Genomic DNA, 15,400 nt, shown 5'->3' with positions numbered 1-15,400 from the left:
ATTCGAAAATAGTATGTCTCAAATCGTAGTATGTTGAAAAGAGTATTCCAAAGATACCCGTATGGTCTACTATTTCCGGTCAGAATCCGAAGTGCAGATTGACGCACACTCTAACGGCTGATATTGCCCTAAAAACAATTGTGAGTTGGACGAGGATTCGATTAGAAATACAAACGCGGATAAAAAGTGTTAAAAAACTACAAACATGGCGGTTGTGCGAGTCCAACGGTTTAAGCTGCACTATGTAACTTTTCCGTCTGCTAGAGGTCGCCTGTTCAAAACAAAACAAACTGTTTCAGCAAAATAAAACCGGAAACCGAGGGGAACGCGGATATGATGTCATCGACAGGCCACGCCCTCGCACGTCCCGGTTCCTTGGGTAAAATAGCAATTTCTCACGATTTACAAATAACATTTGGGATATTGTAAGTACTCAACTGAACAAAATATATAACACTGGCTTTGGGTGTTTGGATACTTTATTGAAAAAATGTTACATAGTGCACCTTTAAGTAGAGAGGTTTAGATTAAGGGGTTTGAGTGAGCAATTATCAGTATTTAACCTGACGAAAAGATATTTATTCAATGTTATCCACATTATATTTCACCTGCAGCAGTTTGAGAACTTGTGTAATGATACGTTTAGCCATTAACTTTTAAATGCATCGTCATATTTAAACTGCAAACACATGAGGAGAGTCTCTGCATTTAAGACCCACGAATGGCAGATCAATGAGCGACTACATTTCTCTCCGAAATGAAACTGAATGTGCAGGATTTTAACTGTGACGAGGATTGACCGGGCAGTTTAAACGGTGACGGGAATCACGTAACAAAGCAACCGAGACCGTTAAAGATGAAGTAGTGTGTCCCAAAGCTTGCATACTCTTTTGCTACATACTCAAATGTATGTATTTTTTCTTCACAAAAAGAGTACATACTTTTAGGTTGTAGTATAAGTAGGCGAATTGGGACGCATTGAAACCCGTTTTCAAAAGTTAGCATTTTTTAGGCCACCGAAACGCTGTTGTCGTGTAAATTAATGTTTTTAGTTAAAAATGGTGTTGTGTAAACCCCTTAGTTTGGCAATAAATTCATTAAGTTTTAATACAGAGACACACATTAGTCTATATTTAATTTGACGCAAATAACAAAACAAGGCGACTTTCCGAGCAAGGTATGAGTCAAATAATAATGATGGTGGAAGCTAATTGGCCATTGTGTTTCCATTGTGATCCTCCCAAGAGAACTTAACGGAAGCCTTCTAAAATACCAAGAGGACCAAAAAATAAATAAACGTAATGGAAAAGAGCTTGAGGTTGATTGTATTTATAGCTCATGCTAATGAATTTCTCTGAGCACACGGGGAGACCCCTGTTAGCTTTCCGCTCCTGACAAGCTAAGTGTAGTCATGCTATTCTTGAGGGAGATTGATTTGGTAAAGATGGAGTGGAGAGGAAAGAAAGTAAAAGGGAGGAAAAAAAGAGTCCAGAGAATCCGGCAGTAGTGAGTTTTGCACGCATACAGATTTCTTTACTACCGTATTGCCAAGATTAGCAAAGAAAGAGACCGCTGTCTGGCTGAATGGGAAATGAATGGGAAAATACTTTTGGAATAAAGACAGCTGAAAGAGTCACTCTATAGCTAAAGCCTGATTTTCCTCAAATTAGCTTCAATTTAGGCTAACTTGAACAGGTTCTTGTGTCTCGTTGTTTTCCTAATTTCTTCCAGCACAAATTAAAACCTTTTCCCCATGACCCTATTGCTCCTTTAAGAGGGATTACAGAGGTGTTCCAACAATTCTGATCTCTGTGGCTGCAATCCTAACCTAGATGCTAACTCGCTCTGTAATCTGGAACATCGGGGCTTAGAGACTCTTGAATAGCAAGATATACTCCAACTATACTAGCGTTTCCTAATATTACATTAGCAGTTGTGCAGAGGGTACTACCAAACCAGTCAACTTTCAACTTACGATGTTCCTATGTAGGCAACTCGCTAGGTTTTGAGAGCAAAAGGAAAGCTTTAGACTAGCTTAGCTGGTTGACACTGACCAGGAATCCAGAGGAATTGTCTAGGAGGCATCGGAAACGACAGACAAAATTCCTCTCCAGGAAAGAGGAGTTTTCTGGAGGCAGCTGGTCAGGGTTGCACATCACCAGAGACATACTTGGGGCAGGATCTCCATCTAAGAGAAACAAAGAAGACACACACACTTTCAGACTCGGTGGCGTGTCTAGACTTTTTCCACCAGGGTCATCATTGGATTATCCAATGACCACCATTTCTGTTTTTATCCTTTCTGTTTGCTGTTATCCTTAATTAAAAAGGACATTTTAGTGACCATAACATTTACTTTGCAACTCCAGGAGCTTCATAAAGGTCAAACCACCCTCGTCTCTCATTTCTCCCCCCCAAAAAAGCAACCCTCTCTTTTTACGGTTACTTTCTAGACTGCTCTAAACTTATTCATTTGAATATTTGTTTTGGGTCTTTTATCAATAATTTGTATTGAATAATCATATTTTTTTGGTTTGCGTCCGTCAAGTTACAAATAAAAAAAAAGAAATGAAATGAAACACCTTGGCCATGGTGGCCGAGAGAGCTCAACTGAAGAAAACAGGCAAATAAAATAATACCAGCAAATTAAGAAAATATCTTCATCAGTTTGACAACACATGTGCTGCAAATACTCACAACTCAACCAAATACAGAAACACGCTACAAATACTCACAACACAACCAAATACAGAAACACTACAAATACTCACAACGCAACCAAATACAGAAACACACTACAAATACTCACAACCAAATACAGAAACACACTACAAATACTCACAACCAAATACAGAAACACACTACAAATACTCACAACCAAATACAGAAACACACTACAAATACTCACAACCAAATACAGAAACACACTACAAATACTCACAACACAACCAAATACAGAAACACACTACAAATACTCACAACCAAATACAGAAACACACTACAAATACTCACAACACAACCCAATAGAGAAACACACTACACATACTCACAACACAACCAAATACAGAAACACACTGCAAATACTCACATACAGAAATACAGAAACATACTGCAAATACACACAACGCAACAAAATACAGAAACACCTGCAAATACTCACAACTCAACCAAATACAGAAATACTACAAATACTCACAACACAACCAAATACAGAAACACACTACAAATACTCACAACGCAACCAAATACAGAAACACACTACAAATACTCACAACCAAATACAGAAACATGCTACAAATACTCACAACGCAACCAAATACAGAAACACACTACAAATACTCACAACCAAATACAGAAACACACTACAAATACTCACAACACAACCAAATACAGAAACATGCAACAAATACTCACAACACAACCCAATACAGAAACACACTGCAAATACTCACAACACAACCAAATATAGAAACACACTACAAATACTCACAACCAAATACAGAAACACACTACAAATACTCACAACACAACCAAATACAGAAACATGCTACAAATACTCACAACACAACCCAATACAGAAACACACTGCAAATACTCACAACACAACCAAATATAGAAACACACTACAAATACTCACAACCAAATGCAGAAACACTGCAAATACTCACAACGCAACCAAATACAGAAACACACTACAAATACTCACAACCAAATACAGAAACATGCTACAAATACTCACAACTAGGGCTGTACGATTAATCGAAAAATAACCGAAACCGACATTCAGAACCTCTAACCGACGTATTTTTCCCATGTCGGTTATTTCGGTTTTCACGTGACTCCGCCCGTCAGTCACATCAAGTGCAGTTTGAATGCACACAGAGATGCAGGAGCAGTTATCTGTGTTTATAGATACCCAGAATCACTATAGTAACTGCATGTTTTACACAGTTTATACAGGTCAGTTAATTGCTGTTCTTATAGCCTATAGCCTGACACACACACACACACTCACAGACGGCGCGCGCAAGCCCCGAAGCCGCTTTCACTTTCGTGCTCATAAAGTTTGTCAAGTAAATGCGTCCTGAAGGCAGTCCTCTTTCACCTGCATCCTCACAAAGCTTTGTCATTTGTATGTGGTTTAAGCCCTGCCAGTTTGAACATTAAAGCGAGTTTCGACCATCAGATGTGTATGTTGAACTAATGCCTGATATATTTTGACAAACGAACACTCAGACAGAAGCTGTGACTAAAGTAAAGTCACTAAAGTAGCTTAGAAACTCAACCGTTATAGGCATACATTTTAATACCTTTGATCTGTACCTTTGATACTCACAACACAACCAAATACAGAAACACACTACATATACTCACAACGCAACAAAATACAGAAACACCTGCAAATACTCACAACACAACCCAATAGAGAAACACACTACACATACTCACAACACAACCAAAGACAGAAACACACTGCAAATACTCACATACAGAAATACAGAAACACACTGCCAATACACACAACGCAACAAAATACAGAAACACCTGCAAATACTCACAACACAACCAAATACAGAAACACACTACAAATACTCACAACCAAATACAGAAACATGCTACAAATACTAACAACACAACCCAATACAGAAACACACTGCAAATACTCACAACACAACCAAAGACAGAAACACACTACAAATACTCACAACCAAATGCAGAAACACTGCAAATACTCACAACACAACCCAATACAGAAACACACTACAAATACTCACAACACAACCAAATACAGAAACATGCTACAAATACTCACAACACAACCCAATACAGAAACATGCTACAAATACTCACAACACAACCAAATACAGAAACATGCTACAAATACTCACAACACAACCAAATAGAGAAACACACTGCAAATACTCACAACACAACCTAATATAGAAACACACTACAAATACTCACAACACAACCAAATACAGAAACATGCTACAAATACTCACAACACAACCCAATACAGAAACACACTACAAATACTCACAACACAACCAAATACAGAAACATGCTACAAATACTCACAACACAACCCAATACAGAAACATGCTACAAATACTCACAACACAACCAAATACAGAAACATGCTACAAATACTCACAACCAAATAGAGAAACACACTGCAAATACTCACAACACAACCTAATATAGAAACACCGGCAAATACTCACAACACAACCAAATACAGAAACACTGCAAATACTCACAACACAACCAAATACAGAATCACACTGCAAATACTCACAACACAACCCAATACAGAAACTCACTGAAAATACTCACAACACAACCAAATACAGAAACACCTGCAAATACTCACAACACAACCCAATACAGAAACACACTGAAAATACTCACAACACAACCAAATACAGAAACACACTGCACATACTCACAACACAACCAAATACAGAAACACCTGCAAATACTCACAACACAACCAAATACAGAAACACTGCAAATTCTCACAACGCAACCAAATACAGAAACACACTACAAATACTCACAACACAATCCAATACAGAAACACACTGCAAATACTCACAACACAACCAAATACAGAAACACACCACAAATACTCACAACACAACCAAATACAGAAATATACTGCAAATACTCACAACGCAACCAAATACAGAAACACCTGCAAATACTCACAACTCAAACAAAATACAGAAACAACTGCATATACTCACAACACAACCAAATACAGAAACACTGCAAATACTCACAACACAACCAAATACAGAAACAATACAAATACTCACAACGCAACCAAATACAGACTCACAACACAACCAAATACAGAAACACTGCAAATTCTCAAAACGCAACCAAATACAGAAACACACTACCAATACTCACAACACAACCCAATACAGAAACAATGCAAATATTCACAACGCAACCAAATACAGACTGACAACACAACCAAATACAGAAACACACTGCAAATACTCACAACTCAACCAAAATACAGAAACACACTGCAAATACTCACAACACAACCAAATACAGAAACAATGCAAATACTCACAACGCAACCAAATACAGACTGACAACACAACCAAATACAGAAACACACTGCAAATACTCACAACTCAACCAAAATACAGAAACACACTGCAAATACTCACAACACAACCAAATAAAGAAACACACTGCAAATACTCACAACACAACCCAATAAAGAAACACACTGCAAATACTCACAACACAACCAAATATAGACTCACAACACAACCAAATACAGAAACAATGCAAATACTCACAACGCAACCAAATACAGACTCACAACACAACCAAATACAGAAACACTTCAAATTCACACAACGCAACCAAATACAGAAACAATGCAAATACTCAACGCAACCAAATACAGAAACACCTGCAAATACTCACAACTCAACCAAAATACAGAAACACCTGCAAATACTCACAACACCTGCAAATACAAAAACGCTGCAAATACTCACAACTCAACCAAAATACAGAAACACCTGCAAATACTCACAACACAACCAAATACAAAAACACTGCAAATACTCACAACTCAACCAAAATACAGAAACACCTGCAAATACTCACAACACAACCAAATACAGAAACACCTGCAAATACTCACAACACAACCAAATACAAAAACACTGCAAATACTCACAACTCAACCAAAATACAGAAACACCTGCAAATACTCACAACACAACCAAATACAAAAACACTGCAAATACTCACAACTCAACCAAAATACAGAAACACCTGCAAATACTCACAACACAACCAAATACAGAAACACACTACAAATACTCACAACACAACATAATACAGAAACAATGCAAATACTCACAACGCAACCAAATACAGACTCACAACACAACCAAATACAGAAACAAACTGCAAATACTCACAACACAACCAAATACAGAAACACACAATCGAAATGTTTCAAGGGGACCCCAACAAGTGACGAACCTGGCTGGGACCGCTTATTGTTCAATGTCTACTCATCAGTGGCGCTGCCAATGACCTGAACGGTGAGTTTTTTGTTTATTTTATTATCCTGATCAAATGTATTTGTAGCGTGTTTCTGTATTTGGTTGCATTGTGAGTATTTGCAGCACATATGTTGTCAAACTGATGAAGATATTTTCTTAATTTGCTGGTATTATTTTATTTGCCTGTTTTCTTCAGTTGAGCTCTCTCGGCCACCATGGCCAAGGTGTTTCATTTCATTTTTTTTTTTTTATTTGTAACTTGACGGACGCAAACCAAAAAAATATGATTATTCAATACAAATTATTGATAAAAGACCCAAAACAAATATTCTGATGAAGATGTTTTCTTTAGTTGCAGCTCTCTCAGCCACCGTAATACGGCATTCATTCACTGGTTTATCATATATAAGCAATTCGCTGAATTTCAAGCAAAATAACAAACAAAACTAAAAACTAAAAAGCTTAAAAAATAGTGCTACCATGATATAAAATGATATATTTCCTGACCTTGTGAGGATTCCTCTGTCTGTGTGCTGGTTGGAGGCGGGTCCAGAGCCCAGTGCAAGTTGTGTCTGAAGGCCTGCTGGTCCTCAGTATGAATGAGTTCAAACACATTTTGATGCATCACATCCGTCTGGGTGATCGAGGGACAAATGAAGAGGGACAGTGTGAGAGAAATAATGTTGAAAGAATGTAACGTTATGGGTTTCAAACATTTTAAGGCCAATTACTAATATATCAACTACCATTCAAAAGTTTGAGATTGGTAAGACGATCACGATTAATCGATTTGACAGCACATTCATACACATTAATAGGAACAAAAGGAGGACAGTGTAAGCACATAAGGTTAACAAATATAGTGAAGCCTCAGTTGGATAATTCATAAGTAAATTATGATGAATTGGATTACGCCATGCCACACTGAATCTCAGAGTAAAGCCTATTTGATTAAGCTCATTCAATTTCTACTGCATTCAAACTGCTCCTCGAGAGAGACACTGCAGTATTAATCAGTATTAGGCAGATCTGATGAGTATATAAGTGTGTGTGTGTGTGTGTGTGTGTGTGTGTGTGTGTGTGTGTGTGTGCTATGAATAGAGATGAGAAGTATGGAATGATTATCCAGCATCTGTTTTGATTCTGGGAAAATGCACATACAGGGGATACGTATCAATCAGATTAAAACTGTGACCTGACCTTAGTTACAATGTGACAAATTACAGACAGACAAATTAAAAAATTAAAAAACAGACAAATTACTCTCTGCTCAAAACATAACATAATTTAACTGCATAAGTAGCCTACTTCAAAATAAAGGACTATTCACACATTTTTTGTTTACACTTTTTGCAATTTTGTGTTGGAACATAATCTTCATTTAAATATGTTTAGTTGAGATACACAGCAATATCCAATCCCAAAATTCAGATCCCAATTATATTAATCCTCAGGTGCTCTTTGTTTAGGGGTTGCATTGGTTGTGTTCCCGGTCATAAGCCACCAAAAAATATACTTCCTCCACCCGAGTAAAACCAATGCAATTTATTTTTCTTCAATAATATTTTTTCTTTTTAATTTTGTATTTTGAGATGATTTTATGGTATTTTTTAAATATTTATGCAATAATTATGGTCTATTTTTTCCATTGAAAATGATTAAAAAATAAAAAAAATTAAAAAAATTATTATTGCAGTATTTCAGGTTAAAATAGAGACTAGGCCTTCAAAATAATTTTTTGGGAGGCAGATTAGCGTCCTCTTTTGGAATTATTTAAGAAAACATGCAACTATTGGGTGTAATCACTAGAGGTCTCTATAGAGAGGCTTGAGAATTCCCTAGTTCTGTTTTGAACACATTTAATGATTTTTTTTTGATGGATTTGAATATATATTTAAAAAAATTTCAAAGACTACTTATTATAAAGTTTTAGATATTTTTTTTATGTGAATTTGTGTTTTTGCAGATTTCCCATTCATTTCCTATGGTGGTCATTTTTGACCGAAGAGCACAAGTGGGAGTATTTTTTTTACCACCACTTAGCATGCTCAAATCATGCCCTCAATTTTTGTGTGTGTTTACATACCTAATGCTAGAAAAGTCACCACGTTTCATATCATTCTGATGATGCTGTGATTTAAAAATTAAAAATGTGGTTCATGGGTTCAGTTTTTCATAGGTTTGTGTGTGTGTATAAGTGTGCGTGTGTCAATATCACACTCTTGATGTTTTAGAGTGTCACCCCTTTACTGCTGTGCACTTTTTTCAGCATCGTGGCCGATTTGTAGATTGTACACACAAATATTTGGAGAATTTTTGTATTTTTGCCGAAATCCCATTCATTTCCTATGGTCGGTCATTTATGAACGCCATATTTTGTTTTTTCACGACCAAGTAGCATGCTCGAATCATGACCCCAAATTTTTTTGTGTGTTTACATACCTAATGCTAGAAAAGTCACCAAGTTTCATATCATTCCGATGAAGCTGTGATTTTTAAAATTTCAAAACAGAAAATTTTCCAGTCAGAAATAACCGAAGAGCACCAGAGGGTTAATTCTGCTGTATAATGGATTAGTATTAGAACAGTGGCTGTATGATACAGTATTGCTGTGTCCGAAATGTAATACTTCCCTATTATATAGTATGCAAAAGGCAGTGTACACCAAAAGAGTAGTATGTCTGAATACACTGCATTCGAAAAATAGTAGACGTTAAGTCCCTGGATGACCTACTACTTCCGGCGAGATTCTTAAGTGCGCATTTGATGGACACTTTACTGTCCCATGAGGCCATGGGAGAGGATTTAAGAAACGGAGATGAAGCCTCGCAACTGATGCCTGAGGGTCATGTGACAGTAACAACATGGCAGTGTGGTACGTCCGACTTTCATTCATATTAGAGCTTACTTTTTTAATGGTTGCAAAGTAAATTCAAATGCAGTACCTACTCAGACAGTACGCAAGTTTTCGAATGTGTTTATGTAAGAAACTGTTGAGAAGGATAATTACCTGGTGGAATCCTAAGTAATCCTGGATGGTGTGAGAACAGTAGAAAACGGTCCCCTCGGCAGTGACCACCAACACAAAGCCATTGAGCGCCTGTGACAATAAATGAACGAACACAGAAAATAAAATTAGTTTATTGGTCATTGTAAGTCATATAGACAACCTGCTCTTTTATTGAAGGACTAGTTTGTCTCTTTATTATTTGTTTGTGTGCTTAAAGAGCCCTAAAATGGATCGACAAGTACAGTTTTCCTGGCTCCGCCCTCCTACGTACTTCCGCTCAATTTAAATTTTCCTTCAGAACTCCGTCTGGGATTGCGGTATATTCTTAGGTTTTCTCCGGTCAAATTTTAACCGGTCCTATCAGCGAACAGAGGAAGTGGCTGAGAACGATAGCGTTGATGTTGTGCGCTAGTTTGAGATGACATATGTCACGACCAAACGTTAGCGATTGGTTATGGCAGATCCAATAGTTTTAAACTTCAACAGCGTTCCCGCCTTCAAGGAAGTTAACGCTTGTCAATGGAGAGTGGCCAGACTCTGGGTGCTTCGTTTCCTTTCCTTGCGTCTTATCTCCACCCGTTCAGGAATGGAGGGAAGGACGCAAGGAAAAGACGCGAGGACGGAGGAATGGAATCATATTAAAGGGTTAGTTCACCCAAAAATGAAAATTCTGTCATTAATTACACACCCTCATGTCGTTCGACACCCGTCAGACCTCCGTTCATCTTCGGAACACAAATGAAGATATTTTAGTGTAAAGCTGATGCTGAGAAAGGCTTCAGATAGGCCTCCATTGGCATTCAGTACATTCACACTCCCAAGACCCATAAAAGGCACTTAAAACGTCATTACAAAGTCCATCTCACCACAGTGACTCTACAATAATTTAGAAGCGACGACAATAGTTTTTGTGCGCGAAAAAAAATCTAAATAACACCTTTATCCAACTTGTTCTTGTCTTCTGTGTGTGCCTCCACGACGCATGCGCGAGAATATGACGTAGATCCGGCGTTCGGACACATGATCCAGAAGCTATTTGTTTACAAGCAGAGGAAGACGCGCGTGTCTAAGCTGTTGAATTCTACATTGATCGTGCTTTAGGTCTCGGCGTAGTTCTCAAAATGGGGTTAGAGTGTGCATTTCATGGATTCCCGAACGCCGGATCTGCGTCATATTCTCGCGCATGCGTCGTGGAGGCACACACAGAAGACAATAACAAGTTGGATAAAGGTGTTATTTAGATTTTTTTTTGTGCACAAAAACTATTGTCGTCGCATCGTAAAATTATTGTAGAGTCACTGTGGTGAGATGGACTTTGTGACGATGTTTTAAGTGCCTTTTATGGGTCTTGTGAGTGTAAATGTACTGAATGCCAATGGAGGCCTATCTGAAGCCTTTCTCAGCATCAGCTTTCAACTAAAATATCTTCATTTGTGTTCCGAATATGAACGGAGGTCTGACGGGTGTCGAACGACATGAGGGTGAGTAATTAATGACAGAATTTTCATTTCTGGGTGAACTAACCCTTTAAATGATATATCCTCGATCCCTTTAGCGTCACTTCAAAGCATTGTCAATTAATGACACAGTGCTGGATTTAGCTTGCACGTCGGGATCCTTGAACAATAAGAGATAACTATTTATATTGTAATAGTTTCAACCGCCACAAAATACCACATTTGTCCATATTTTATTTAATATTACCAGTTATTATTAACAACAAATGATTTCTATCCTTGCTCATGACTTCTCAGGAAGCCTCCTCACTCCTCGACCCTTGCCTCCTCGCAGTGCAATTCGAGAATTGAGATGTCCTACAAGATGGCTGAGCTCGGTCGGTTTCCGGGTCATAGGATGGAGGACGAAGGAGCGAGGAAACAAGGAGGGATATCGAGAAGCACCCTCTCTGTACAAATTAAATGTAGGAGAGTCTGGTAGGACCATAGATATACATAATAAAGGCTAGATGTCTTACGGCGAAGTCTCTAACGTCATCACCGGCGGCCATCTTGTCACAGGCAAGCTTTCTGGCGGGCTCTGTGGTGCCTGATGTAAGGCGAGTGATCTGAACACAAATACTCTTATCTCGCTGAAATCTTGACGGATTTACAAATGTTTTGGTTTCTTACAAACGTTATTAACGTACGCAGTGTCATAACTACATCTCTGACGTTTATAACAAACCAAACAGTTAGTACAGTTTAGGTACAATTTAACCAGGAAGAGCCAACATTTTCCCAGAAAAAAATATTGTACATTTTAATTTGCATAGGCTATATGCGCTAGCAGTAAAGTTACCTGCATATGATGGCTAACTGCTAATAGATGTGCACTAAAAGCCACAAAACTTCTATCTTATAAATATACACTCACTAATGTCAGCTTCACAGGTAGAGGTTTTGCAATTAGAAAACCTTTGGTGGATACAAACACTGAATTGTTCTTTTAAATTATAGTTATAATTTAAAAAAACTAGCCAAGAATGCATTGCAAGCAGTTTGGTTACAAATAACAAATGCAATGCTAGATAAAAACAAATATATGAGGACTTTAAATACAAAGAAACTAATGATTAAACAAGACAGACCTGGAATCAGTGAACAACAACATGAAGAACTTCAAAATAAAAGTACCCATTATAAAAGTTCACTGCAATAAAAAACTGCATGAATTGGGCATGTATAATATTAAGAAATAACAAATGGATCATGCTAAACCAGCCAAATCTTGACTACAGTTAAATCTGCAAAAAATAAAGCACTGTGGATTTTGATGAAAGGATCTAAACACAAATACTCAATAAAAAACCACAAAACAGTTATTTAGAAAGTAAATAGTGTCCATTTCATGCTGTCATTAAATACTTTGTGTGAGCATGTGCTCTTAGGCTGTTTATTTTTGCGGAGAGGATTTTACAGCTCATCACCATCTGGTGGGCTCTGAGTGTGGATCTGTGATTATGGTAATCTCATGCATCGACAGCACAGACAATACACAAACAAACGGTTATGGCTATACTGTGGAGTCACTGTAAAAATCCACTATGGATAAAAGCCAATAGATATATTGCAATATACACTCACCTAAAGGATTATTAGGAACACATACTAATACGGTGTTTGACCCCCTTTCGCCTTAATTCTACGTGGCATTGATTCAACAAGGTGCTGAAAGCATTCTTTAGAAATGTTGGCCCATATTGATAGGAGAGCATCTTGCAGTTGATGGAGATTTGTGGGATGCACATCCAGGGCACGAAGCTCCCGTTCCACCACATCCCAAAGATGCTCTATTGGGTTGAGATCTGGTGACTGTGGGGGCCATTTTAGTTCAGTGAACTCATTGTCATGTTCAAGAAACCAATTTGAAATGATTCAAGCTTTGTGACATTGTGCATTATCCTGCTGGAAGTAGCCATCAGAGGATGGGGACATGGTGCTCATAAAGGGATGGACATGGTCAGAAACAATGCTCAGGTAGGCCGTGGCATTTAAACGATGCCCAATTGGCACTAAGGGGCCTAAAGTGGGCCAAGAAAACACCCCCACACCATTACACCACCACCACCAGCCTGCACAGTGGAAACAAGGCATGATGGATCCATGTTCTCATTCTGTTTACGCCAAATTCTGACTCTACCATCTGAATGTCTCAACAGAAATCCAGACTCATCAGACCAGGCAACATTTTTCCAGTCTTCAACTGTCCAATTTTGGCGAGCTTGTGCAAATTGTAGCCTCTTTTTCCTATTTGTAGTGGAGATGAGTGGTACCCGGTGGGGTCTTCTGCTGTTGTAGCCCATCCGCCTCAAGGTTGTGTGTGTTGTGGCTTCACAAATGCTTTGCTGCATACCTCGGTTGTAACGAGTGGTTATTTCAGTCAAAGTTGCTCTTCTATCAGCTTGAATCAGTCGGCCCATTCTCCTCTGACCTCTAGCATCAACAAGGCATTTTCGCCCACAGGACTGCCGCATACTGGATGTTTTTCCCTTTTCACACCATTCTTTGTAAACCCTAGAAATGGTTGTGCGTGAAAATCCCAGTAACTGAGCAGATTGTGAAATACTCAGACCGGCCCGTCTGGCACCAACAACCATGCCACGCTCAAAATTGCTTAAATCACCTTTCTTTCCCATTCTGACATTCAGTTTGGAGTTCAGGAGATTGTCTTGACCAGGACCACACCCCTAAATGCATTGAAGCAACTGCCATGTGATTGGTTGATTAGATAATTAGTGTTATTCACTTCACCGGTCATAATGTTATGCCTGATCGGTGTATAGTGCCTTTATTTGAATACAAGTACGCAATTTTTTTGAGAAGGCTCTTAAATATAAAATAAAACTAAGTACTGAATTCTAAAACCCTGGCTAACATTATAAGTTGAAAAATATTAATACATTGTACAAAATGGTTCCTTTAATAACATTCATAATAAGACAACAGACACAGATTCACAGAACAGTCCCCGAGTTCAACACTGTGCATCCTCTGGGACTTCCGTCTGAGCGTAAATAAGGGCTCTCTTGAAATCCTTTCAATGTTTTATGTAGTTTGTGCTTGTGTTTGTGTTGCAAACATACTGATCTAGAACCACTCTCTGCTTTATAAATACAAACTGAATCCTTTAAACTAATATGATATGATGAGGCAACAAGCAATAAATCGCTAAATAATCTCTTCCACGTTAATCTACGATTGTCTGTGCCAGATAATATGCACACAGAAATGTATTAACATAAAGCAATAAGCCACAAGATTCAGTGTGTGTAACCCCTTCATAAATCGCACAGCAGTTTATGGGGTTATATCTTCCAGCGCCCCTCTCATTTGCCTGAACATCTGCATTGTATGCCAACACACACATACATACTCATTCATACATGCACACCTGGTCCAAACACACTCAGAAAACACGGCCAAGTAGCAGCACTCAGTATAAATATTTCGGCTTGTTGGTCGGCAGAACAGCCCACACGGGGCTCTCATGGGGCAGGAGGGGGAGGGGGCAGCAGTCAGGAAGCATTACTATCAAATATGTACCACTGCATCATTCACAGTCCAACACACACAACTATACACAACACAGGGGAGTGAGTGAGTGAGTGAGTGAGAGAGAGAGAGAGAGAGAGAGAGAGAGAGAGAGAGAGAGAGAGAGAGAGAGAGAGTGAGTGTGTGTGTGAGTGTGTGAGAGAGAGATAGAAAGAGTATGAAGCAGAGAAGCAATAGTGGTAAAAGAGAAGATCAGGAAGAAAAGAAACAAGGATAAGGAGTAAAAGAATGAAGGGATAGACATGAAGGAAGGGATAGATAGATAGATAGATAGATAGATAGATAGATAG

The 15,400-nt window shown here is 38.4% G+C and overlaps 1 protein-coding gene across 1 annotated transcript in view; it reads right to left on the bottom strand.

Moving 5' to 3' along the window:
* Nucleotides 1–15,400, bottom strand: part of ahr1b (aryl hydrocarbon receptor 1b) — a 90,375-nt gene that overhangs the window by 17,463 nt on the left and 57,512 nt on the right. The window contains exons 4-6 of the mRNA XM_079807487.1: nt 10,060–10,149; nt 7,557–7,683; nt 2,055–2,188 (exon numbers count right to left, since the gene is read on the bottom strand). Of these exons, the coding sequence (XP_079663613.1) occupies nt 2,055–2,188; nt 7,557–7,683; nt 10,060–10,149 (351 nt within the window). The remainder of the gene's footprint in view (nt 1–2,054; nt 2,189–7,556; nt 7,684–10,059; nt 10,150–15,400) is intronic.

The sequence above is a fragment of the Gobio gobio genome (genome assembly GCF_949357685.1).
Source record: "Gobio gobio genome assembly, chromosome: 24".
Classification (NCBI taxonomy): Eukaryota; Metazoa; Chordata; class Actinopteri; order Cypriniformes; family Gobionidae; genus Gobio; species Gobio gobio.
Note: the sequence above shows the minus strand (reverse complement) of the source record. Positions and strands in the feature narration are given on the sequence as shown.